This window comes from Anser anser (genome assembly GCF_964211835.1).
Source record: "Anser anser genome assembly, chromosome: 16".
Classification (NCBI taxonomy): domain Eukaryota; kingdom Metazoa; phylum Chordata; class Aves; order Anseriformes; family Anatidae; genus Anser; species Anser anser.
Window position 1 is genome coordinate 4944162 of NC_139737.1, and position 27695 is coordinate 4971856.

Below are 27695 nucleotides of genomic sequence, written 5' to 3' on the forward strand. Positions count from 1 at the left end.
CAGTGGGAGGTGTATTTTAAGTTGTAGTACTAGTTTTTAGAGAGCCATAATGTTAAATATATGATGCATTTTTAGTGCCATCTTTCCAGGATAGTCTGTCCCAATGATAACTAGAACTTCAGAGAGCAATTTGCTCAATGAAACACTCTAGGAGAGACTATCGCTGCTAGTAATAGCAGTGCCTGAGGTATTCTGGTCAAGATCTTGATCTGGTTGTTCTAAAACACTGAACAAGAAACATGAAATGAGTGGGTTTTACCCTGATGAATTTTTAGAGTGGTACAAACCAAACACTCTGTAGAGATCAAATAGAAAGGAAACATCATTAAAGTCATGTATTAATAGAAACTGTGTATGTCTAGTCCTCTATTTTTCCTCTATTTTAAGACACAAGAGAGGCTAAATCTCTAGAAGCCCACATATAGTGCTTTGGGATATTTCTCAGTGTGATAATACATAGTTGAAACAAAGGTGATGGAAAGGAGTTGCTATGCTTATAAAAAAATCTTTGTGATGAGCAAACATGAGAATGGGGAGTACCTTTTGGGAGACGGAAGCATTTCTGTTTTCAAATCTATTAAGAGTAGAGTGGAGTGGGGCTAGAAATGGGCCAGAAAAGCAATATTACATAAAAGCAGAACAGCAAAAATGAACAAAATTGCGTGAGTCATGGGGATGGAAAGGACTGGAAAAAGAAATGGGAAAGGATAAAACAAAGAAAATGAAAACCCTTTAGAGGACGACTTCCATTCTGAGCTGCTGAAGCAGTGTGAGGGCAGCATCACTCTGTCACACCCAGCAGGTGGGGAATAGGACCCTAAAAAGCATGGGGCATGTGCACATAGGATGGAAAAAAAAAAAAAGGCAGTTGGGGAAGGCGTAAGGATTGGCCAGAGTGGATGGGCAGGAAGATCAGCAAGCACTCCTCAGAGCCTAGGATCAAGCGTTATCTTTGGACCTATGCATTTCTTGGTTGTCAGGAAGCTGGGCTGTCCCTGGCTGCTCTGGTCCCATTGAACTGCTTCACAGATGAGCTTTGCACGAAAGGAGCTTGGTGTAATTTTTCTGTACTCGTGACATTGAACTGCACTTGTATTTGCAGGGTGATGGATAGTGCAAGTTGTGCATGGACATTGCTCCTTGAGCCACGACAGGCAACTTCAGCCTTGGCACAGAAGTTTGAGTGAAGCTTGTTTCATCTTCACAGCAGTCACTGCTAATACCAAAGGGGCACCATGCCAAGATTGGATTGTCTCATAATCCAACTAATCCCATTATGCCAAGCTTTGTGTGGTCCCTCAGTTTGGTAGCAGTCTCAAAAAAATGACTTATAAAATAATGATTGCTAACCTGGTATGGGGAAGCTGAGCAGAACAAGGTGCTCAGACTGCCTGCCACTGGTGTATATGATTGCTCATGCAGCAGCTCAGCATAAATATATCTTTTAACATTTTATTATTTTTAAAAACATTTTTATCCAATACCTGCATCTTCTTTCAGCTCATCCAAATGCAGCTCCTCACCAAGGGAGGTCACATTTGTTGTGGCTGCTGTTGTACTCTCTTGCTGCATCTCTTCAGAGTCAAGTGCCTGGCACACAGGAGCTGGAGGGTCACTCTGCGTTGCTCTTGTGGCATCGTCACCAGTGCAGGCTTTGCCTTCAGTATCTACAACACCAAATCATTTAATCTTAACTAAACCATGAGCAGTGAAAGCGGAAACCCCCTGCCATCCTCTCTGGGAGAGAGAGTCTCAAAGCTGCAAGTAGTTTCAGTAAGTGGTTAGGAGACTGAGATTTGTCATACAGCAGCACCTGATTTCTAAAAGTGCTGACATCTGTAATGTAAACCCATGGACACCAGCCCATCTGGACACTAACTTACACCCTGTTTTCTAGACAAGGCATCTTTTTCTGTGGGCACCCAGCAGCCCAGGCAAATGGCCATTGTGCCTGTACAAGAAGGCCACTGTGCTCTGGAAGCACCTGGCGTGCTGGAGAGGAGGCAGTTCCTTTCGTGAGCAGAGCTCCCGTGTAGCACAGGCACAGGTTGCTCTGACATGTCCGAGTTGTCAGGCTCCGTGCACAGCATGCTGCCATCCAGCTGCCCCAGCAGTAATCCCGGAGCATCGCAGAGGACAAGGCTGCTAGTATTCCCTACTGAAGTGTAGGTTTGAGCACAGCATTAGTTACTCAGCTTTAAAAAGCATGTCTTGTGTGATTGAGCTGATCAGAAATTCAAATCCCTCCTCATGCAGATCTAGAAACTGCTCCCTTTGCTTACTCTGAAAGATTTTTGTGCCAGTGATCCCTGCAGCTGTACGCATCCTGATGACTGAAGCTTTTCTAGCGTTCTCCTATTCCGGCAAGACTCCTCAGAATACAAACTAGCCTTTTACTGCACGACTCTCCCAGAATTTACAAGATCAACACCACTGTGGCAAATCAAAGCAATTACTTCGCACTGCAGCCAGTGCTCCATGCTGATGGCCACGTCTGCTGTCCACCCTGACCTCCTCCCTTGTATTTCTCAGCCCTAGACACTCTTTTCTGGAAGCTCGTGACAGGGCTATGTTTTCTTGCAATGATATCATGACAAGTTTCCTGAACATTGATTTAAAACAGCTAGCACTTGTAGATACCCCTTTTTAATACAATTTGGACAATCTGTGGAGTAATTTATTGCCCTTTTGGGGAAAGGGTATCGGGTTTTGGCCCAGAGATGCTGCGGAAGGGATGCAGTATTTTTGTACGCTGAGCTCACTCAGTCTGCCTCATAATCACGTTTGGTGAAAAGTTACTGTTCTTAAAATAGCCCCTGCAGTAGCACAGTTGCTATGATACAGGGAAGGGGAGGGGGAAAAAGTTCATTGCCTACATTTCAGCTCATTGTGAAGGCAGCCTATACATAATCATCGGTGTATTAACAGCTGCCTGCGTTACTTGACAGGCAGTCCTTACCTCTCAGTGCACAGCTACATCTGAGCGGTTTTGTGCTCACAATGGGGAGAAATGTTGGGGGAAGCTCCCTAAGCGTGTTCAAGGTAACTCTGCTTCACACGTTCCTCGCATCCTTCAGACAGGCAAGCTGCTGACAGCTGTGCCACAACAGAGCTGCAGACAGAGACAAGAGCTCCTTCGGATCCCGGCCATGGAAGTGCAGTGACTAATGAAGTAATGACAAGCAGAAGACAGCCCTCTGTTGAGGAACGTCTGACACTCACAGCAGTGATGGTCTCGGTCAAAAGGGAGCAACTTGTGCTTAGATCAAAGTGGACGTGCTGCTTTGATTGGCAGTGGTTCCCAGCTTGATTTTAGAGAGAGGCTGGGAGTGGGAGAAAGCACAGACCTCAGATCCCCTGGTAAGGAAAGCAGCAGATAGTCCTGGGAATTGCAAAGTAATCAGAAGAAGCAGGGCTGGGATTTATTTGGGATTGAATCTCACTGTGTGCCAGACCCTGCAGCCTATAACCGAGTGAAGCCATATTTCACATCCAGGAGATTTGAAGGGGCAGCTCGGTGTTTATGTGAGCAGAGAGGGGGGCAGAAGGGGCCCAGCTGCGCACCTTGGTCTGCGCAGCATGTCTGGGCAGCTGCGTTTCGGGGTTGTGCGAGGAGAAGGGGTGACATAACCTGTTAGGATGACTCATCACCAAAGCACGGACGGTGCAATTTCACCCTGGGCTGCTCCCAGATTGAGGCAGATTCTCTGCGAGCTTCATGGTTCGCTCTGAGCCACTCAGCCCAGCTCAAAATGCTGCTTGACAGACCTTGCACTGTGAAGCTGGAGCAGGGCACAGCCGTTGTGAACGCATGCAGCAGGTCTGCACGTTTCTCAGACTAGAGCTTCGTCCCGGTTTGGACTGTTAATGAAAGGGAGCAGGAGCCAGGGCTCTGGAAGTGGAGTAGAGCCTGATGAAATAGAGGGATTTAAGGATTTACTGTAGTCTTTTTAGCATAGTATTGCTGCTTTGACAGCTGCAACTTACCGCATAAATGAGGACTTAACTGTGAAACTGCTGCCACTTCAGCTCCGTCCAAGTAGGGCACTAATCATTTACTGAGAATTATTTGGGTCAATTTTTGATACCAGTTAATAAGCTGCTTCTACTGATAATACAATAAAATAACCCTGGAGATTCACAACGCTTCGTGTGAAGAAAAATAAATTGCAGGCAGCTGCAATGTCCTTCAACTGACTGTTAGCCATGCTTTCCTTTCTGGGCACGGGGTGGTACTGTAAATTGGTGTGATGTTCACAGGAGCTCTGTGCAGTTTCACTGGAGACAGGTAGGCAGAGGAAGCTGGAGAGTCTGTTTGCAGCTGCCTTTGTGAAAATGCAGCTTATCATTGTTTCTTTTATTTTAACTATTTTTATTTTGTTAAAATGATCTTGCAACTTAGCGTCCTCTGTGTTCCTCCCCACCAGTTCTTTATGCATACAAAAGGTTTATCAACTCACTATTATTATTACAGTTTAAGGTGCTCTATAGAAGTTTTATTTTACTGCTGTTTCATAATGCTCACACACCCATGCTTTCAAATTCATAGATTATGGGGAAATTCCATGCCCTTAGCAGATACGGGGTATATTTTCCTATTGGGTAGTGCTGATGTGCTGACAGGACAACTAATTGTCTAGAATGAGAGACAGAAAGAGCTCAATAGACAGGAATTAAAAATGAACCTTCTAAAACCTTCCAGTTTAGAATAAGCTGATGGTTTGGTAGATTTTGTAGCTTGAACATAAAACTCATATTAAAATATATCCAATAAAATAATATAAGTGCTTTACTGCAACGAAAAAGAAATCCTGTTTAAAATGCTTTTTTTCTGACTCCAGTTGCACAGTTACACTCCAGCATAGCATCACTGAGTATTGTCCCACAGCCTATTTATAGGCACGGTGTTCGTTTTATACAAAGAAACTCAATTATTAGTTTCAAAGAACATCATTTCTATCTACCAGATTGGTCAAACTTAAAAGGCCAGTCTTCATGACAGTGCTTTCTGCTATAGAGTTTTCAAAGTAAAGAAGGATTTTTTTAATCTCTGTTTAGGTGGAAGTGGCAATTGGGATGCTGTCCATAATGTTGGGAGCTTGCTTGATCTTGCAGAGTGGTCACTCAGATCTCTGTGTCCCTTGAGCATCTGCCAGGACTTTGGAGCAGGGCTATACAGAACCACAGACCTTTGTGCGTGTTTCTGACACTTCATCATCTTTCATTCAGTGACTTCTGCTGAACCTGATTTGTACTCAGGAAAACTTTAAAATGCCACTACCAAATGCTTCACTTTTCCACGCGAATAACAAGCACACGGGATGGCAATACGCTTTGACGCAAACTTTTCTTTTTACCGGAAAGACAGCTGTTAACGTCAGATTAGTATCATTTAATGAGATTTGGATTCATGGGCTGTACACGTTAGCTTCCATGCTGAATGCATCTGTATGTTTAAGTTTATATTTACACCAGTTTAAGCTGACATTCTTGGCAGTCAGATTTAGCTAGGTTTAGAGGAATTGCATACGTACCAGCTCACATTCACACCATGTAAAAATCCAGTGAAGCTGGAGTTGCATTCAAGGTGATAAACCATCAAAACTTAATCTGTATGGACTGATTACATCAGAGAGGAATCAGAAGAATTTGATATTAAGCAGTTTTTCTTTAATGTGCTTGGATTTAAGATCTTCCTTTTATTTGTTCGATTGTTAGTTTTCTTCTTTTGAATACTTCCATTTCCGATTGTACCGAAAAAGATTTGATTAATAAAGAAAAAAAGTTTTTCCTTACCCTGTTCCATCATCTCCAGAAGGCCTTTCTTAATGAGTTCATCCCGACCTTGTCGTGCTGTCATCTTCTTCTCCAGCACTGCAAGAAGTAGTAGCGTGACACAGCACCAGTTAACAACAGAATATTTGTATATCTCAATGAGAGCTATAATGAGGAAATTCCCTCTGGTCTCAACTACTACGTGCTTGGAAAGAACTGCAGGAAATTCTGGGGGTGCATGGACTGGTCAGCCTGTTTTGTCCCCTTTCTTTTGTTAAAATAGTAAAATCACCCATATGTAGAGCTGAGATTTATGATTTAACCTGCTGCCTGATCACACTGAGTACAGAATAACAGGGGTATGACAGCCCTTGTGCTGTTTGATGCAAGATGTTAGAGCTGCCTCAGGAGGTGATGTCCCTCACCGTGACACTCCTCAGGGTATCGGGCAAGTGGAGGGAATCACATCACTCTGTCTTAGCACATGAGTTTATCTCCTTACTGATCTCCTGGGACATCCCTGAAGACCAGCGAGAGTGCGCAGTGCTGTGTGCTGGGCTCCTCCGCTGCAGAGACAGCTGCTTGAGGGAAGGAACTTCACATGCTGTAGCTCCCTCCTGTCACTTTTCATAATGTTATTGTGACCTAAATAATCTTCATCCCAAATAAAAGGGGTGATGATACTTGCAGACATAAATGTAGAATGGAGAAGGGACAGCCCATGAAAAGCAGTCTGTATTGAGGCTTGTGCTTCACTCTCTTATTTTGACCTTTTCTTTTAGATGTATTATATTGTGTTATATAGGAAGTCAGCCTATATGGGCTTTTTCTAGCCTTAACTGCCATTAGTTTCTAACATGCTGGAATTTCTGAATTAGGTTTAGGTCAGGTAATCATTAGTGCTTCCTATGTAAGGAAATTTCACCCAAGCTAAGCTTTGCTTTACTGCAGCTTCAGACTGTCATTCTCATCGTACCTGCAGAGGTCTGCTTTAATTTCTCATTCTTCTTTTTCCTCCACTTCCACGGTTTGAAGATCCTGCCCAGTGTTGCCAGTTTGCTGTTTCTCCTCACTGGCGGAGTTCTAATCCCTGAGACCAAGTAGTCAGAACGCATTGCAGGGGACTGCTCCATCTCATCTGAGAAGGGAAAAGAGAGGAGAGCCAGCAGTTAGACAGATTGCTTCAGCATGGACTTAAAAAAAAAAAAAAAAAAGAGAGAAAAAAAAAAAAAAAAAAAAGAGAGAAAAAAAAAAAAAAAAAGGCAGGTGAATGGAGGCTCCTCAGCTAACACGTATTTGGTCCAGTCACCAAGGTAAGCAGCGTAAGACTTTGTCACTGTATTGCTGGAGCCAGTGGCCAGGCTGAGGGATGCCAGCCAGAGGCACTTAGCCTTGCTGTGCCAGCCCGGTGCTTCCTTCTGGTTGCAGCCTTACACAGCACCCCTCTGGATACCAAGTACTTGAGTATCTCCACTGCTGCTGTCCCTCAGCGATCTCTCTAGGCTGTTATCCAGGCCCACAGAGAGGGAGATGTGCTTAATTTGTACACCCTGTTCTTTATTCCTTCTCTTCCCTGACTTTAACCATGCCTGGGACTCACCAAGGGAGCGGTGTTGCTCTCCCTCCCAAGGGCTGTGTAACTGCTCATTACAGCCTTTTGGAACACAGAATGCTGGGTGCTCCTGAGAGTTTTAGTAGGAGCAGTAGAAATTTAACACATCTGCAAATTAGGCCCACGCAAACTCCAGTTAATCATATAAATGTAATGTTCATTTAGAAAAGTTTAGACCTTTATGAAAAGCTGAGAGCGTGAGAAAGCTCAGGTCCCCTCTGAATTCCCAGCTTCCATTTCTGTTCTCAGCGCACAGGATATTTCTGCCTGTTAAATGAACTCTCTTCACATAAGCTAGCACAGAACACACTGACATGTGTGAGCTAATGCTGTTCTATAAGAACAGTTTGTTTGATATGTGCTATGTAAATAAAATCCTACAACTATTGTGCAAATGTATTCCTTGAGGAAGCTAAGGGGAAAATTCTTTCCCTTTTGTCCTGCCAAGCCACAGGAATTCACAGCTAATACTTCAGCTGGAAAAGCAATTTAGGTATTTTTAATATTTTGTCTTGAAAATACACTCAAAGCTTTGCTTATAGACAAATCTTGTGTGAAACAATATACACTGACTATTCACAATTGTGTGCTGGCCAGTACCACGAAAGAAAGAAGCCCAGTTCAATCGGTGGTGTTACTGGTGGCTTTATTGAGGTTTGTATTTGAGCACCAGTACAGTGACTGGTGAAAGCAGCTGTGATAAGTGATCAGACATGGTACACGAATAAAAACTGAATGACAATTTGTATTTTTTCCTACAATCAGTCAAAATAAGCAATGTGGAGCTATGAACACGTGCACGTTTCCAAGTAATTTCTCTCTGAAACATGTATCATAAATTGCTTTATGACTGCAAGGTAAAAACTATACAGCATCTTCTAGGCTTTGTTTTTAAGTCAACAGGGTGAAAATGCTTAAATCACAGCATGGAGGTGGGGATTTCTTAGTAAACAGGAAACAATTTGGGGGAGATTATTAAACACAGCAGGGGAATGAACACATTCCTCCTCTTCCATTTAATTTTGAAAATACTGGTAAGAGAGATGAATCATTCAGTGGAGGCAAACTGAAAACCTGGCCATGTGAACTACCAGAACAGAGAAAAGCTGAAACTTTTTTTTTTCCTCTCCCACTGTACATGCTCAGTGAATTTCTCTTTCAGTGTAGCAGAATGAGACAAAAGATTCTCTAAATTCATAGTTTACCTTGGGTTTAATTTAGAATAGCTTTTAAATGTACAGAAAAATCTATTTTAGTTTTTGAAATAATCTTGTCTACCCAAGGTGCTATTTATGGTTAGCAGTCTGGAGGTCAATATTAAGAAGTTGAGAACAGAAACTAGCACAGGGGGAGGGCAGTAGCCTACAGAGTACAGTTAGAGTGCCAAGATATCATGCTTCTTCCCTAATTGTATATTCAAAACTAAGAAGTATCACAGAAATAAGCTTTGAAGAAGTAGAGCTGCTCTTGATTATGGAGATGGCAATGAGAATGGAAAATGGCAGAGAAGATCTGCTATTAATTTGCTATTATGATTACTTTAAAGCTGTAATAGAAGCCTCAGAAAATAACATTTGGCCATTGCTTGTGACATCCCTTGAGTGGGAATGGAAATGTTCATAAAATTAGCTCCTCTCAGAAGAGCTGTAGATCAGACTGTAAATCAGAGCCTTGGCCCTGGAAGTTTTTTTCAGTGGCGTAGGACAGCCTGAGCTCCACCGTCCCTGTCTGCCTGTGAGGCTGCACTGCTGCTTGAGCGCTTCCTCTCGTCGCCGGAATTTCTCAAGCATGTAAGTGAAGGTTAAAGAAGAATCTGACTTAGAGCAGTACCTTGCCAAGTTGCTGATCCTGCTGCATTTCTTTCAGGATGTAGGTGTCTGCAAAGTGTTTTAGGTATCATCCACATGTAGCATGAGATCACCTTACCATTTTTGCCAGATAGGAGGGGATTTAGATGGAACCAAGAAGCCATTCAAACCCAAATCTGCATGTCCCTAGCAATGTCTGTTATCCCACATATTTCCCTGGGAAAGAGAAGGGGGAGATACTGCAAAGGCACTAAGAATTCCCTAAATGCCCTGCAGTGGTCAATGCTTCTGTGCTTTCTGCCAGCTTTGCAAATGGGGCTTCTTCCATCCCCTTCTGTCCTCTTGGCTCTGGAAATGTAAAGATTTATACCTTAGACGGGTCACAGATGAAATACACATCAATCACCAAATAGAAGATAGTAGCTAAAACAAATGTTCCGGTGGAGGTTTTCATTGGCTTTTAAAATTTATTAATGCTTTCTCAGATGGTACAGACAGTTCTTAAGCAAATGGGTTTATCACCTGGTACATTCTCACCATATGCAGTTCCTACACTGTACATTTGGAGAGATGGACACAAATAAAAATAGATAGAGACACAGTAAGACAGATGTCCTGAAGTCATAAATAACAAGGAAATGGTCTCACTGGCAATAAGAATCACAAGAAAGCCCTTGGAGCTCCTCATTTCTAGTCGGTTCCTTTCTTCCTGGGTGTGGGTTGGCTGCTTGGGAGATGAGGAGTTGACAGCACAAAAAGCAGTTCCCACGTACAGCAGGGAATGCTGAAGGAGCAAGCGCATCTAAATACCAGCCAGCTCCTGCAGCCAGCAAGCTGCCAAGACTTGCCAACCCTCCAACCACTCTGTGAAGTATTCAGCACATTTTTTAATCTGCAGTCGATATTTTAATTATGCTAACTGTTCTGTGGAATAATGCGGTTATTTCTCCCAGAGCCTGATAGCCTGGGGCCAGGCCATGCAATTACATGGAGGATGTCTGTGAAATATAAACAGCCAAGAGCCAAGTCGGGACTCTCCAAATCAGCAGGGAGAAACGAGCAACAGCTTAACTAGCTGCGTAACGTGTAAGGATGAGGGACGGTCCTTACGCAGGGCTGAGTCAGCACAAGCTTAACCCCCAGCACACCAGCCCAGTGCAGGGAGGCCAGGCTCGGCTTGGCCCTAAGTGCTGAGATAAACCAGTCGGTCCCACGCTGTCCCCCAAGGACACAGTTCAGCCCTGTTGGGCCAGAGCATTAGCTCTGACTGGCGCTTGTTGGCTTTTTCTATTGAAATTACTTGCGAGTCCCTGGTGTACCCTGCAGAGGGCAAAGGCTCCTGTGCTGGAGCTCCGCATCCAAAACAAACTCTTCATCTATCACACGCCTGTCTGATGAGGCTGGGCAAGCGTTCCTCATGGTGCCAGCTGGGGTGATTCCTACAGCTCCTGACATTGGCCGGGAGTGTGGGTGGTCTGATGTCTGAGACAGCGCATCAAACAAGGGGAGAGGTTCTGACCCGATGGGTAGTGCTCTGCAGTGCTGCTCTGGGCTGCAGAATAAGCAGGCAAGACAGAAGAAGGAAAGAAACCATAATATTTGTCATGTTTGGCTTCAGCGCCTGACCCCTCAGAGTCTGAGCACCTGCAGCTTCTGTCTACTTCAGTAGCAGCTGTGGTTGATCAGCACTTCTGAAACGTGCTCTATTGCTTTCTTCTTTAAAATGGTGGGGTAGCATAATAATACTGCTCTTCCGTTACTCTCTTTATAGGAATTGTGTGTGGATCATGCAGTGTTCCTGCACATAGGAACTCTCCCGTTTACTGATATCAAGTCCTGGCTCTGTCCCATCCAGACTCCTGCAGAACTGGAGCAATGTTACTAGGAATTCAGTGAAGTCTGGGTCCAGGATGTGTGCTGGGAGAGTGCCCCAGACCTGCACACAGCCTTCCTTTGTACAGTAGACGTTCTTGGTGCTGAGATGATGGTGCTGGGGTGAACCTGAACATTGGGTTCAGTCAGTTGAGTAACTTCTTGTCTTTTTTTTTTTTTTTTGGCAAGCCAAAGAGACTGTCAAATGATGCCTGGGCTGCTGATTACAGCAACTGCGGGCTGTTCTCTGCAGACTGCTGTGCGGCAGCTGGGCACATCAGGAATGCAGAGCTGGGGTATGCTGACCTTGCCCTGCAGAGGGACTGGGAGGGACCTGGAAGGCCCTTTTGTGAATACACAAATTGCAACAAGAAGTTTATGGGAAGACGAAGGATGCTGAATTTTAATGTGCTGGGAATTTGTTAACTTCTATTCATGGTAATGGAAGCTGTGCCTTCCTAAATCCCCTGTGTGCACTTCTAGGAGAAGGGCCACTGAAAAATCTGCAACCTGCAGGCAGTTTAAAAATAACACAGCAGAGAGGAGCTGCAGGCAAATTTGTAAGGCAGGCGTGCTCTGTTTTCTGATGTGTTGGTTTGTGATGCAGCTCTGCATGTTCCCCCCTTTATCGTTACTGCATCCATCTTTGCAACCAGATACAAAGTTAAAAAAAGGCAAAAGAGGCTCCCTTTGGTCCCCTCCAGAGGGTAGAGACGGTGAGTGGAATCAAAATGACCTTTTCAGCATCCGTGATAGACATGCCTTTGCCACTGCTAACTCCAGTGCTGCCTAGAATTCGTGTCCCCCTTTATAAAGGATGCTAAGCAGGATGTCATGGGGAGAGCTGAGCTTTTAAAGGGTTCACATCTACTACTGGTCAGTCCTGAATCATGCAACCCAGACATTTGTGATGTTAGCCAAGAAACAGCACTTCTCTACAAAGGTGCTCTGTGCAGAGAACGCTTCTTATCTAGTGAGAGAAACCTGTGGGTGGAAGAAGGCAGAGAGATTGTCTTGGTTTTAAAGTAGGGACTATCCTGAGCTTTGGGAGAGAATTAGCAGCAGGAATAAGTCCCTTTTCCTTAGTTCAGCATCTTAAAAGCAGGAAGAACTGAGCACAACGATTGAGTCTCCAGTACAGGGGCAAATTGTTTGTGTCTAGAGCCTTTGAATACTTCTGTTATGTTCCAGAGAAGCAGAATTCAGACTGACGAGCCTTTTTATTGCACTCGTTAGATGTTTCCTGTGATGGAGCTCTTCCTTGTGCTAAAAATGTTTTCTGTCACCTGCATTTCTGCAGACACGCTCTCTTTGTGAACTCTCTTTGAAAGAAAACTGCAGTGGAATGTTCCAGTTCGAAAGTTTCTATTTCAGTTTTTTGAACATACAGAGTCTTGATTTTTTCCAATTTTGAATGACTATTAGAAATTAGAAATCAGACTTAGAAATGAGAAAAAAGCTTTTGATGAACCTGAAATTTATTTAATTTTTGAAGGATTTCAGTTGTATTTAGAGCTGTGAATGTTTCAATGTTGTTTTGCTTTGTTTTGGAAAAAAATTATACTGAATAGTTTGTTAAACAGACAAACTAGTTCGTGATGGTTTGTTTATTTAGAGAAGGCAAGGTACCTGTTGTACAGCATTGAATGCAGTCATAAGCTCGTTCTGGATGCACAGCTGCTGACATGATACAGATTGCTGCTGTAACACAGCGTATTTGTGACACCAGAAAAATATTAAAACAAAGTAGGGAAAATTACAGGACTGAGGTGCAAGTTCAGACATTTACCTGGCCAGATTTCTAGTTTATGTGTGGTCAACAGTGCAAATAGCTTTGGCTTAAATTCCTCTCTCTGGTCTCAGAATTGTTATCAGTTACAGAATCACATGCTCATGATTTCACCTCCCCCAATAGTTTAATCCTGAAAGGAGGCAGCTGGATAGTGGGCCAGGTTCAGCCACATAAGTTTGTCATTCACTGAGTTACCTTTGGGAAAATCTGACATACAAAATTTGTGCAGACTTCAGACTGATGGAGATACTTGAAGGCAGGGTGAAAACACTAAGAGAAGTGGCAGAAGGGAGTGGAGTCCTTTATGGGCACCCTACCCAAAACAGCTCTGGGTTCAGCCTCCACAGAGTACAGGCTTTTCTTGGGCTGTATCACCTTTCTTTTAGCCAAGGAGTGTGAATCCTGATTAGGTTTTTACACTTACCCACATGAAAACGTAAGTTACTGTTTTTTCCTTTCCACCTTTCATGTGGGCTCCTGAGCCTGAGCTTCCATTTTCACTTCAAACTCAAATGTTTGCCATGCATCCTTGTTCTCTGATTTCCACTGCTCTTTAGTATGTTAAATTATGATTTAACATTTTTCTTTAATTGAAGGAGAGGAAAAAAAAACATAATTTGTGGGTGGTAGGAGGGGGCTGTGCTTGCCAAGGAAGTTTATTTCCATTCTGTCATGCTGTGCTTCCCTTCAAACTATTTGGATTTCAGAACCAGGTTTAGCTGAAATGAATGGGAGACAGATTATGCTTATCAAAGGAAAGAGAGCAGGGAAGTGGCAACTCCAGCTACATCTTTTAGATAAAAATACACTTTATATGCTTGAGATTTGTGATTTCTTCCAGAATATGTTCCTTCAGGAAGCTGACATATCACCTAACAGCATTACTGCTGTATGAGCCAAGGTGCAAAGAATTAATCAGGAGCCTTTCAGGCTTATGGATCATTGTGTCGAGTCCCAGCAGCACTTCCCATCATTTACAACGCACAGTGTGACATTAGCAGTTCATTAACAAAATAAGTTTTTTCAGTGTTTGTGTAAAGGAACCCACAACATGCTTTACCTGGATAAGGAAGAATTAAATAACAGTTAGAAAATGAGCCTAATGAAGGATTGTTGTATAATCACAGTTAACTCGGTTACCTGAGCCTGTACATCGCCTTTGGAGAGGAGAAGCTTGGCATTTGCATGCTTCACACCACCCAGTGAGAACTTGCTCAGGCAGCAACAGAAGAGCATCTCCTGAGACTTACAAAAAATCCTTTCAAATAAAGTCAAATGAGCACCGTCCCAGCAGAGGGCCAGGAGCCAGGCTGCACACCGAGCCTTGCCCATCCATCCTGCATCTGCAGAGGGTTTTGTACCACAGGTGCTGGCAATTCCCAGGGCTGGGGTTTTTCCCCAAGCCTCTTGGAGAGGTACTGTTCTGCAGGATGATGGGAGCCCAAGCCCAGGCAGTGTAGGAATGACTTGCATTAGGCTTTGCCCTAAACTCAACGTAGTAAGGCTGTTGTCTCCTCTACAGGACCAGTGTTGCATCACCTACAGTTGTTTAATTAGCTGTATTCTGGCTGTAAGCTTGTTGAAAGGATGTTTTTAGTAGCTTCCTCGGGGAGTGTGCAAGCTGAAACACTCTTTGCTGTCTCCAAGAGGCACTGTCCAATTCATTTCACTGTCGCTTTTCCCTGATAGAAGTTATGTTTAGAGGGAGATGTTACACCATGAGAAGTCATCGGTGTAATAGCACCATACATGCTGAAAGGTAACAATGTGTTGCTTTTTTTTCTGGGATTCATGCCCCAGAATCAACCTGTTTAGAGTTTCTTCTGTCTATGGGATTCTGTACCTGCCAGATATACAACCAGCTGTCACTTTTATATCCACCCCAAACTCGTACATTAGAGAACTAACCAAATCCTCACACACTACGCACTTTCATGCCCTCATAATTAAATGCATAGTTTCCTTTCTTGAATGCAGCACAGATCTCTGATGGTGCTCTGACTGTTTAATGTCACTAGTGCAGGTAGGACACATTCCTTCTGCTTTGTGAAATGTAAGAGCAGCTGCCTTTTTTTTTTTTCCTTTATCACTTCTGCTGCTTTGCACTTTCACTTTCCTCACAACCCTTGGCAAAAAAATGTGCATTAGTCAACAGTCTCTGATGCGACTCTAGGCCTGTTGTACAGAATAGGGTAGAGATTTGGAAGAAGAAATGCATAGACAAAAATGTGACAAAACACAGACCAGCCACAGAGGAAGGTAGTATAGAAAACAAGTATAATGACTGAATTCAACTTTCATCTAAAGATTCTGCATCTAATTTGGCTCCCTGTAAAACTGTTATAAAGCTGCCAACAGTTAGTTTCTGCATTTGGTTGGGTTGTAAATTGCAATGAAACCCTCCTTAGGAGGCCGTATCACCCGAATGAATGGTTAAACCCATTCTAGAGAAGGCTTGGTTCTCCTGTACGTAACGTTCTGTAAGGATGAGACATCTGTGTGGGGAATGCTTTGAGGGGAGCATTGTTCTAAAGGTCCAGTTCTTCTACTGTCTGCTGGTATTTTCCAAAGAGGCAATTATACTCAGTACTCAGTAGCCAGAAGGGAGCAGGGTACCACAAACCCTCTCATCCGTCGTGTTGTTGGAAAGACACACATGTATGTGCAAACACAGAGCAAACATTGCTCCTGTGCTGTATTGGCTGGGTCCACACTAGCAAGCAGTGCAGTCTGTTAGAAGTGGTTTGTGAAGAGCTGGTGCTGAGGACTCAGCATCCTCTGGTTTGCAAAAAGAATGGCATTTGTTAGGTAATGTAATATTGCGACCCTTTAACTTGACAGAGAACGAGCTTTTTCCTTACGAAGTGCAAAGGAAACAAGGTTATTATTAAAAGCAAAAATGCCAAACAAAGTAAACAACCATCCTTCCAGAGATGAACTAAGAATTCTCATATTTTCTTTCCAGAGGAAGGGTAACATTCATTATTTCTCTTACTAAATTATGAGCTTCAAAGTCCTCAAACACTCATGCAAATTCCTGTGAGTTGGTACTGAAAGTCACCGGCTTTTAAATTAATGGTACACAGAAACTGCAAATGCCACAAAATAAACTTCTACGATCTGTTTGCAGATGGTTACTGTTTGGAAAATTAGGCAATAGCATGTACAGTTGTGATGTTTAAAGGCTACAGTGTTAACACCATTTTGGAAAGAACTACCTTAAACTGGAATAAACAGAAGAGCAAGAGGTAGCACACAAAGTAGATACAGATAATACTGAGTTAAAATAAGATATAAATAGTAGCTGCTAAGAACTGATTTTTGATATCTTAAAGCCTGTTAGATAGCAGCGTTTGTAAAGGATTCCCACATCTGCCTTTGAGTGCCTGGAAGGTCACCACGTATCACCAAAAGTGTCACCATGTGGCTAATGCATCAGGCACCATCCTGCTCACTGTAGATCAGCCTGCAGATGAGACAGGGAGGCTGCAGTAACTTGGAGTTGCACAAGATTTCCCTACTAATAGATTTTGCCATGGCTTTGCCAAGGGAGCATAGTGGTAGGGGCTGGTGTGGGGGATGTGGAGCCGTGTTTCTCATACATACCGAAGTTACTGATCAAAATCCTGTTCTGAACATTTTGTCTGAGCAGGTGAGACTTGTCCAGTCCTAGACTTACAGACTTTGTGTACAATATCATGGTGTAAAGCAAAAAATAACAACAACAAAATCCTGGTGGGATTCTGTGATACTGAGATGTGTCCCGGGAGCACACGCTTACAATTCTATTTTGCTGGTTAGTGACTATGCAAAAGAACAAAAATTGACTGCCAAAATTAAAAGCATGGGAGGAAGCTCTGTTGCTCTTCTTTGTACAGACAAGGTTTTTTTTTGTTTTTGTTTTGTTTTGATTTTTTGTTTGTTTGTTTTAAGAATAACAGTTCTAGGCAGTCCTTTGGTCTCCTAACAGCTCTTGATTTTCATTTGGGTCATGTTTTTGAGGAGGGATCATCTAATGAATATTTCTGTAAGATTTGCCTTTCATCAGCAAGAATACTTGGACTCTTTCCCCTTCTCTTCTTCTTCTTTTTTTTTTTTTTTGAAATGGACCAGATCTCTGAAAAAACCTGAATTTCTGTTTTAACATGAGTTTTTTATTTAAAAAGTAAATAAGAGCCTTGTTCTCTTCAACCATATCATAGGCCTGTTCTTACAAGTTTCACAAAGCCCAAATATCATGGAAGGAAAAACAACATGGAATATTTTTACCCTGTCTGACCTAAATTTATGTATTTTTTAGTTCTTCTAAGAGGAAGAGAAATGGAATAACTACTCAGTTTCTTTTCAGCTTTCATATTTTAACTGTGTTCTCAGCTGCTCCCATGAGTCATGGAGAGCTGGAAACAGAGATGCCCCCCCTCAGTATTATAATATCTGCTTCCTCCCGAGGAACTCTGTGAGTCTTTTGGGGCATACCACTAAAAATCCACAAAAATCTCCTGGAAGCTTCTTTGTGCCAGAAACCTACATGGGTGCTAATAGAGGAAGTGCCAATGTCTTAGCTCCAAAAACTGATTACTTGTGAGTGTAATGAAAACTAAGATGTTTAAAGATTTCCGTATCACTGTCTTGAAATGTATGCCGTAGCTCTTTGGTATTTGCACAGGCTTCAGACTGCTGTTGACTTTGTGGATAGTTTTGTGTAATGATGGTATTGAATTTCACTTGTCTAGGCACAATTTGGATTTGATCCTGGGATGTTCCAAGAAACTCTAAAATCCACAGGCTCTTATAAGAACTGGAAAGGTGTTCAGTGCTTTGCCAGGCTGATCTGTGCTATTCCATGCCCACTCCTTCCTGTACAGTGTGAGTTACATCCAAACTAAATCTGTTTGGAGCTACCTATGGTTCTGTATTTAGAAATAGCAGGGGATGTTCAGGACAGAAATCCATTCTTCACTCTGAAATTCCTTCACTTCATTGAGAATAAGCCAGATCCCGTAATTTGGATTGTGACTAGACTGAACAGATCATATCAAACCAAGTCAAGGATTTAGTGCAGTAATAAAGAAAAAAGAAAGGTCAGCTTACACAGGCATAAGCCAAATTCATTGGCAGGTCAAATGGAGTCATACAGAAAACAGAACAGTAAAAACAAAAATGTGGTGAAACACGGTAACAAGGGAAATTGGTATCAAATGTGCCTATGCACTCTACTGCATTTATAGGCATGTATTATGCCTTATGCCTATTATGCCCTGTTTTAATCATGGTAGCTTGAGTTTATCTGTCCCTAATATAGAGCTTCAGTCCTAAATACCTGAACGTAAGGTCAGATGCAGTTTGTCACTCTGAAATTACACTTCCCCATCAAAGACTATTCCCTTTCTCCCTGGGCTACCTTTCCTCTTCTCTATATCGATTCTGCTTTTACAAACAACTCTTTTTTTGCTACCACTTCACCATTCATACAAGTCTGACTGCTTGCCCTGCACACAGCCTTCTCTTTCTGCCCAGTACAGTTGCTGATCCTCTGGACAATAACAAGCCTGACTTTAATCAAGACTATGCAGGAAGAACCTTTCTTCTCAGAGAAAGCTTTTAGACATTACAAGTATTCAGGATTGGTTTACCACATTGGGTAATGAAGCAGAGCTAAAAATACCATATGTTCTTTCGACATCGCCCATTCATTACAATAAATGACTGAAATTTCTGTGACTGCAGAACAAAACATGTTTTATGTTTTTGCTTTTAAGTGAAGCTGTGTATAAAGCTCTTTGCCACTTGGACTACTCTCTTAGTGTTTTACATAAGAGGATAACAAAGTTTATTTGGAAAAGGCAGAGAAGCCTAAGGCTTGTTTTCCTCTCATTTTCTTAAATGGATGAGGAGAGATCTTGGGAGTGTGAGATCACAGAAGTGTAACTGGACAAATTTTCTCCATTATGCCTTATAGGGAGGACATGGGTTGAGGGTGCCCTTCAGAATATCACCTATTATTGGCAGTTCACTGCAGCAGATAAGCAGAAGTCCTTTCAATCACCTGCAAGCATCCTATGCAATCTGTATAAGTCTGTTTCAGCAACTGAGATGAGATTATCAAAGCATGAGAGAGAACTGACACATAGGGCCAGACCGTTTGAAGATGTTTATTTTCAGCCATTTCACATTGTCTCATTCACTATTATTTTTTGAACTTAGAGATTATTTTTTTTCCCAGTAATTAAAACTCTGAAGGCGGGCATTCTTGCCTGCACAACGAAGTAACTTGCAATAATTTTTAAAGTATTTAAAAAAACACACAAAAAGCTCAAGTAATTTTTTCCTTTCAAGTGCTGAAATGATCTCCTAGTGCTATTAATAGAAGAGCCTTTCTCTGTGGAAAAATTAATTCTTCTATTTAAAGCGGGGGAAAAGCTTCAAAGAACAAAAAAAAGAAAATATGATTCTGACACCTGGCTATTGGTATAGCCTTTGGATGATGAGGTCAGATAGTGCCTCAAGTTTAACAAAACATGTTTATTTGGAAATAAGGCAGAATGATCACCAAGGCATCCTTTCCCCGCACAGCCCATCCTTTTCCCCACACAAGCCCACCCAGCTTGTCTCTTAGTGCTGAGGGCAGCAAGTTTAAGAGACTGGACTGACAGCTCCAAAAAATGTAGATCTTTGTTTATGCAGAGAAGGAGGCATGGCTAGTGAAGCAGCGTGCCTTCCCCACACTGCTGGGTGATGAAGCCTGACCCTAAAGACCTAACCGGCCCCTGATTAGCAGAGCAGGTGCTAGGCTGTCCCCATGATCTCCCTGCGGAGGAATGATATTGATACTGGCTGCGATGACATTTCATGTGGGCATAGGACTAAGATTTCCTGGCACAATAAATCAACAAACAGAATGCTTCCCCGGGAGTTTAAAGAGGGCATTTTATCCTGAACAGCTCAAGCCCTGCCCCATTAGACTCACCTTCTTTGACACGTGCTGGCGCTCAGTGATTTTGTTCACATGCTAACCTTGTGGCCTGGGTGCTGCTCTCACAGTGTGCCCTGGAGTTACGTGTCTTGTGCATTTCCATCAGGGACCACTCAGAGAGATCATGCTTGCAAAAACACATGGGTATGTCACCCATAATATGCAATTCACAGTAAAACCACCAAAACCAGAACAGAATGCTTAAGCTGAAAATAAAACATCTTATGATTTCATTCTTTGTTCTGTTTAATAAGGAAAAGGAAACAAGAGATGTTTGTAAAACATACAGAGAGGCATTGTGCTGGAGATCTCCGAGTAACCCAAGCGAGGCAGGGTGCTTAAGCATCGCTGCGGCATTTGTACAGCCACGGGCTCTAACCCGGGGAGCTAAGAAGCACTGCCAAGTAATAGTGTGCTAGATGGAAGGAGAGATGTATTTCCATGGCGTTGAAGTAGACACAACAGCTCAGGTACCCTAACACAGCGTCTTTCCCACAAGATAGACAAGCCCTTAGAAGATAGACATGAACAAGTATGCCTTGGTTCATAAAGTCTTGGGCTGGTATCCAATAAATCCAGTTTTAGGGCATTTAGCGTCAGATCAAAACTTTCCAGTCCCAGTAATATGATGTGCAGATCGAGTAAAAATTCATTCTGCTATCTCCAATGTGTTCAAAAAATATTGATCAGTCAGCTTCGTTCCAACAAGCCTTTTGCTGGATCTGGTACCGTTTGCCTGTGCCACTTGGGCTTCACGCCGTACCGAGCATTGTCTGTCTTCCCAGTTGGCATCAATCTGGCATAAAAGCACAGAGCTGGCATACACGCTACATCACAGCTCTGGCTGATTTGACAGAAATATGATCATTTGCCCATGCTTGATCTGGATGAAACCTGTACTGCTGGTCAAAACAGTCGTGCGCAGATCTGGTGTTACCATCAGCCTCTCCTTCGATGACAGCCCACCTGTGCCAGAAGGTGACGTGAAACTAACGGGATGTCTCTGCCTGCTGCCCTGGCCCAGAGGCCTGGTGGTGAGAAGCAAAACGAGACATCGCATGGTGGCTCTAGTCTCTGTACAGATCGCTTCTGCTCAGTGACCTCAACCTTCAACAGCAGCCACGTGCTGCGTGAACAGCAAGCAGAGTATTTTCAGGGGACGTAGCCTATGCTGTGCAGCTGCAAAAGGGTGATGCTCCATTTTCAGAGCAAAATAGACCAGCCTTTTCCTTGTGTTTGTTTTTCTTTGGTTTTGGCTTTGGACTTTTTGCTTATGCACTGCAAATGCATGTGTGTTCCACCCTCACCAAATTTGGTGGATATTCTATATTCTCATGTAGGTCGGAGTGAGAGTGCATTTGGGGCTTGATTTTAGAATGGCATGACCACTATCACTATCTAAATTCAGCAAAGCCAAATTCAACATTTTCTTTTTTCCCTACTGGACTTGGCAGAAGGGCAAGGGGAGAAGGGTAGTACTTCTTAGTATTTAGTCAACGTTATAAGTGTAAAGCTTTGACAGTTGAGCATCTCCTAAGCCAAAACTGGCCAAGCCAGCTGAAAGAAATCAAATGTTCCTGCTTCAAATCACAAACTTTCTTATTTGTTGAAAATGTTCCCGGGTGGCTGCAGGGTGTGCTAAGCCTACCTAAAGGCAAGTTTAACTTACGTTTAGACTGTTTAAGAAAACAAACAAACAAAAACCTACAACTCTGTTTCTCTGCTACGCACTTTGGCACTCAGCAAATAAATTGTAGCACGGCAACTGCAAAGCCACTTACTTGGGACAGACAGACTTTTCAGGAAGGTAGTTTTCAGCATTTTGCTCTGCAAACTAACCTGGATGCTCTGTGGTGTTTAAGTGATACAAAACCCACATGAAATAGCTTAGTATCATGTATTAGTATGTTGTTTGCCAATGGTTATGTAACTTTAACAACCACATCTTACATATTTTTTGTAAGTGCCAAGTGCTTTCTAGAGGAGGAAAGCTGAAGCACAACATATATTGTGACCTCTCTTAGTTCAAGCCAGTGCTGGAAACGGGACCTTCATGTCTGAATATTGGTCCAGCACTCTGCCTTTTAGTTTGTTGAGCTAAACCCTGCAGCCATGCAAACGCTAACTGCAGAAATAGGCCCGGGAAGTTCCAGAGATGCTCGGTGGTGTGATGCATCTGATCTTGCAAGGAGCATGAATGAATGCAAGAGCTGCCAGGACAGCACTGTCTGGAGTGAGTGCAAGCTGAAGGTGCACATGTGGATAATATGCCCTTTAAAAAAACTGGAATTGCACGTAGAATGACTGCCCTGACAGTCACAGAAGAATATTTTTAATGAATGTGGTGTGCAGCTGTACATGAAGTATGTGCATTTTTAGATCTGATCTGATATATAGCTGCCGCAGCTGTACATACGAATCATATGGTGGCTGTATTCGTGGCTAGTTCTGACTATGTACGTGTAACAGCTCAGTTACACAAGCAAACCAAGGACTGCCAATGTACATCTTTTTGCAGACTCATTTAATCGTCTCTCTTTGACATTGTGGCCTTAGATTCAGTGCAAACAGAAGGACATCTTCACAGTTCTTACAATTTGCAGAATGAGACCTTGCTATACAAGCATAATTTCTTGCCGTGATTTTTCTCAAAATAGATTAATCCTTGTAGAAAATGAGAGCAGAGGCTAATGAGGGTTATAAGGCACAGATGGAGTGGCACCAGTAATTACTTCACACAAACACGGCAAAGTAATAATTTCTAGCATGATATTGAACAAAATCAAGCCCTACTAGCACACATAGCTACAGGGGAATTTATTTTGAAGTCAGATGTGACACTGCCTGGCTGTCTTCAGTGGAAAGACATGACACATGGTCTATCTCATCTCGCCTCCTTCCATTTAATCACACTTTTAATGAGCAGAAACATAAAAAGTAAACAGTTCCTTTCTCTTCTACAATAATACTAGTTCTCTTTCTATGGCATTCACTTCAGATAACCAGTGTTCATTTTTAGACCCCCTGTTCAATATTTCATTGAGAGAACTTCACAAGCATCTTCCAACCTCTATTTTTGAAGCTTCAGCAATGTTCATTTGTGTACAGTTAAGGAATGCAAATTTCTCTCAGAAAGGACTCTGACTGTCTGCGTAGGGGGAAGGGTTGCTTCTAGGGTTGCTTTTCAGTCCGATTTCTTTCTCAACTGACAGAAAAGCCAGAACTACATAGACCAGAATGCAGCTGTACTGCAATTCATTTACTAGCCCCTCATTTGCAGATTGTCCCTAAAATCTAAATTTTATTCAGGAATTTGTTGCCTCCTATTATGAATTTTACTGAATAATGAACTGTTCTGAGAAAAATTATTCCAGTGGGTAAAGCATCAAACTGTGCTGTAGGAGTTATAGAATGACAGATAAATGTTTGCATCTTGATACATATGCAAATAACAGCAACTGCCATTTACAATGGCACTTGTTAAGTTCCATGCTATTGTATGCTTGGAAGAAAATAATATGGTGTGTCTTTTGGCATAGATTCCTGCCTTAATAGTAACAGAAGGGCATGTCCACAGCATACATCTATTCTAAGGAAGGCCAAACCCATTTTTTTCACCTCAAAGTATTTAAAATCATGAGTCAGAGATCCAAAGCCACGCAATTGATGGATTGAATTTGCATTCTATTTTGCCTTCAAAATAGAGGATTAAAAAATATTCAGCTTTTAAAATAAATTCTGAAGATTCTTTGCAACTTCCTAACCTAATGCCAGAATTTTATAATCCTAAATTCCAAATGTGATACTCAGGATAAAATTAGAATAGTTGACAGCTCTGCAGATCCAAGGCTTTTTACTTATGTCATCAATTCATTGAAGCCAGTGGAGAATGCAAAAACTAGAGCTGGAAAAATATTCTGGAGAAATTTTTTCAGTGTTGCATTTGAGTTGAAGAGTACGCCCCCCTTCCACCCCCCAAAATCTCTGATTTGTGTTTTTATTTTGAAACTGTTTTTTTCATCTTCCTTCAATTTATCAAAGTATGAAATGCTGAAAGTTTCTTTCAAACTGAAATTTTTAAGTACTTTTCAGAACTGCCAGCATAGTAAAATATCAGTTATTCACACAGCTCAAGGCTTCTCTGTATTTGCAAACTGTTGCACTTGCTGTCTCATTTTATTCATTATAATTGGGTTTCACCGTACTAATCTCTCTGGAATATAGCATTTATCTCCTTCCCCATGATTGTTAAACGCTGTATTGAAAGGGAATTATTACCTATCTTCCATCTTACCCTGAGAGGAATGAGAAAAATTGGGAAAAGTTGTCATTATCTGGGGGAATGGGAGGGCTTAGAAGATCCTGCTGTTTTTCTCTACTTTGTGCAGCTGTTTGTAGCTGACGTCCAGTGGCAGTGCAGGTGTAACATTGCACTTGCAGTCTTCAAGGGTACTGTGCCACACAAATTGGCCTAGACCTATTTCTTTGGCACTAAAAATAAGGGAGAAGATTTCTGGCTTGCTAGCATAGGGAAAGAAAGGGTTCTTTGCCTGTGTTATTGTTGCCAGGTGTTTGAGTTCTAACACTGACTTGGAAATTACATTCTGTCCCCTCCCTGGCCTTTCACTTTTTTTCCCTCCAGTGGAAGAAGGGCAAGGGAGAGATAGGAAATTCTGGGATCTCCCTGGCTCTCCGGGTTTTGAACCTTTAAGGTGCCTGTGGACCAAATTTTCAAGGATTCCTCTCTAAAAGTGAAAATCAGAAATGTGCATTCTTAAAGTTTCTGATGGTTCAATGTATTTGTTCATCTTCCAAAGCTCTGAGATAAGTACCACCAAGGTAGTTTGGTGCTTGGTGATCATGCCTTGACAATCTTAAAATACACTGAGATCTACCTTTAGAGAAAAATTCAGTGTTGCAAAAATAACATTGCAGTCTGATAGGTCAGTTCTCTGTGAGTGACAGAGTTTATTTCTTCTTGAGGACATTGATATTAATAGATATTTGAAATAGACAATAGAAATTAATTAATTTTCTGACCCACATGGTTATTGAGAAGAGCTTTGTAAAGTGAGTCATAAAGGCTCAATAATCCATGGTTTAAGTTACATGACTTCTAAGAGAATCTCAAGATTTTCTGGGGAAAAGGGTGCACTTTCTGAAGAAAGAATTGAAGAACAGGGAAGTAAATCTGAAGGATTTCGGTGCACAAAAGCTGGAGAAAGCTGGCGCAAGCAGTCTCAAGGGAAGATGGAATGACAGCGACCCATGGTTTGTGTTCAAATTCTGTCCTTGGTCTTAGTTTTAAAGTAACACTTAGTGGCAAAGTTATAAATAAATAGGTTAAATAATAAATAGTTGATGGGGCTGGCTGCATTAAATATTACAAGTAACTCTCAGATTAGTCACACGTGGTATTTCCTCTTCTGCCACTGAGCAACTGGTGGAGCTGAGCATTTGTTGCACAGTTAACAGATCATGGGATATTTAAACCAATCAGTACTCTCAGTAGGTCAAGTTTCTACCATTTCATTAGATTATTTTTAAAATTGTCTGGTTTTATACTGCAGTCCTATTTATTCCCTGAAATGTATTCCTTTGTGTATGTGGAGCATGAAAAATTAATTCCACTAACAGGTATTCTTTAACTAGGTCTCTAGAGTTCTGTGGGCCTGAATTACACTGCATTTTCCAGTATCTTTTTAATTTTGCATGTTCTAGATAAAAAAGTTTCCTTTAAAAATCATTGCCCTCTTCTCTGTAATGGTGACAAGAAGGGAAGAGGATATCAAGAAGTTCCTCATCAGCATAAATAAATTAAAATTCCCACTTCAGAGAAGCCAAGAGGAATGAAGCAGCTATTAAACATTTGAAGAGGTAGCTAGAAGCAGAGATGACCAAAGTGAAGCTCCCCGATATTAGCAACTCTCTTCACACTTGTATTTTTAAAGGTCAGATAATCTGTTAAAACAGAAATGTCTGAAGGCAGTATGGCTGGAGAAGAGAGTGTGATACACCGTCTAAATGATGGCAGGTCACATTGTCAGTTCTTCTGTACTTGCAGATTATGTTCAACTTTCTAGCATAATGGCCAGTCTTCTATTCTTGTCACAGCTACCTGTCTCCTTCTCTCATCATCTCATTGTATGCTTGCCTGCTGATGCCCAATGTTGCAGAGGTTTCAAAGGTTTGCAGAAATTTCACAGCAGTGATCCTGTGTCATCCAGCAAGGGAGATCTACGTGCGCTATTTATGAGTTCATACAGTTCTACTTCCTGCATAATAGCAAATTCACATTGAGTTAGATATTTTTGTTTTCTCATTATCCATCTTACATGCATAATTGTCCTAATTGTGCCCGTGGGATAATTTCACAGCTGTATGTATATACCGGACTAAGGCATCTGTTTGCACAGCTTCCCTGGAAATCTGGATACAGAAGAGCAGGTACATTACGGACAGCCTTGACAATAAGTGAAAGCACCACATCTGTCTGTCTCATAGAGGGGAGAGGAGGAACTCCTCCGCTCTGCCCTGTTAGGAGCTGAGTGGCACAGAGTAGGAGAACACAACTGGAGGCTCAGGGCAAAAGCAAAGAGGTGCTCCCAGGAGCTGCTGTGGCATGAGGTACCCCGAACTTCTTTGTCAGGGATTAGTGGTTTTGCATTGCATAAAAGGCAGAAAGGATGTTGTGAACCTGCTGCTGACTTTGCAGCACCTTCTGATCGTAGGAAACGCCAGCAGTAACGCTCCCCTGACCTGCGTGGCTTAGCAGTGACTGACTGGTTAGAGCAGGGAATAGCGATGGGGCAGTCGTCTCTAGCAACATCCTTCCCCAAGCTGTGTGGCTTCCAAAAGGGCTTCTTGGCAAGCCAGAGAGATCTTGTGGGAAGGCAAATCTGTAATATAAGCAGCTGAAATCATAAACATGTGGCGGGGAGCTGTATAAACTGTACTGCCCTGCATGCTTGTCCCAGTGACTAACGTTGGGCTGTTCTCAGCTGACGTGCAGAGCCTCCCCTTGGGCTTTCGGTCTGCTAACATTTATAGTTGGTCCTTTTATTGGGGAATTAACAATTTATTTCTTTTTGTTGGACACTGTAACATTACCAGTATACAGATCTTTGTGTTGTTCCTTTGGCTTTTGATAAGCTAAGTCTCCCTGACAAAGTTAATCATCTTCCCAGCACATCCTGGGCTGGAACCCACTCTGTTTGACAGTGACAACAGGGAAAATGAGAAAGATGCATAGTCTGAAAGGTGGTTCCCCTCATTCAGGTAAACTTTATATCTTAAATACCAGCCTTTTTCCTACGGTATCGTCTTAACTTTTCGTTTAACCAGTCATGGTATTTTAGGACAGCTTTATCTTGAGTTATGGGCACGTATTTCACCTGGTTTTTAAACGGAGTGTATTTTTAACAATTTAAAGAAAGCTTTTAGGCATCTTGCTTTTTGGACTGTCCATTTTAGGGTTTCCAGTTTACCTAATAAACTGATTTTTTATATAGTCCCTTTTCTAGAAATTAAGTACCTGAATGCTGGACTTACTTGGTCTCCTATTATTGATGCTCGTCCATAATTTACAACTCCCATGAGAATTTCAGCTCCTGACATGCTGCAAGAGTTTCTTTTCATTGAAAACAGAAGTTTCCAGTCATACTTAAGTCCATTTTATTCACTGAGATGGTTAGGCAAATATTAACAACCTCTGTAAACAAGAACAAGCCACACAGGAGAAACTCCTCCTTAACCCCCTCCCTGAAGAGCCATTTGGAACAAATGGCTGTGTGCGTAATATACTTTTTTCTAATTAGCATCTGTGGCAATAAACCACTTGGGTACATTTGATAGGCTTTTATC

The 27695-nt window shown here is 42.2% G+C and overlaps 1 protein-coding gene across 7 annotated transcripts in view; it reads right to left on the reverse strand.

Moving 5' to 3' along the window:
• PHACTR3 (phosphatase and actin regulator 3) overlaps positions 1–27695 on the reverse strand; it is a 112884-nt gene that overhangs the window by 48850 nt on the left and 36339 nt on the right. For 6 of the 7 annotated variants that reach the window (XM_083801778.1, XM_083801777.1, XM_083801775.1 and 3 more), the window contains 3 exons: positions 6752–6913; positions 5797–5874; positions 1485–1667 (listed from right to left, as the gene is read on the reverse strand). In XM_083801778.1, coding sequence (XP_083657904.1) covers positions 1485–1667; positions 5797–5874; positions 6752–6913 — 423 coding nt within the window. Of the gene's footprint in view, positions 1–1484; positions 1668–5796; positions 5875–6751; positions 6914–13506; positions 15515–27695 lie in introns of those variants that run through there. The other variant, XM_083801779.1, reaches the window with a different exon arrangement.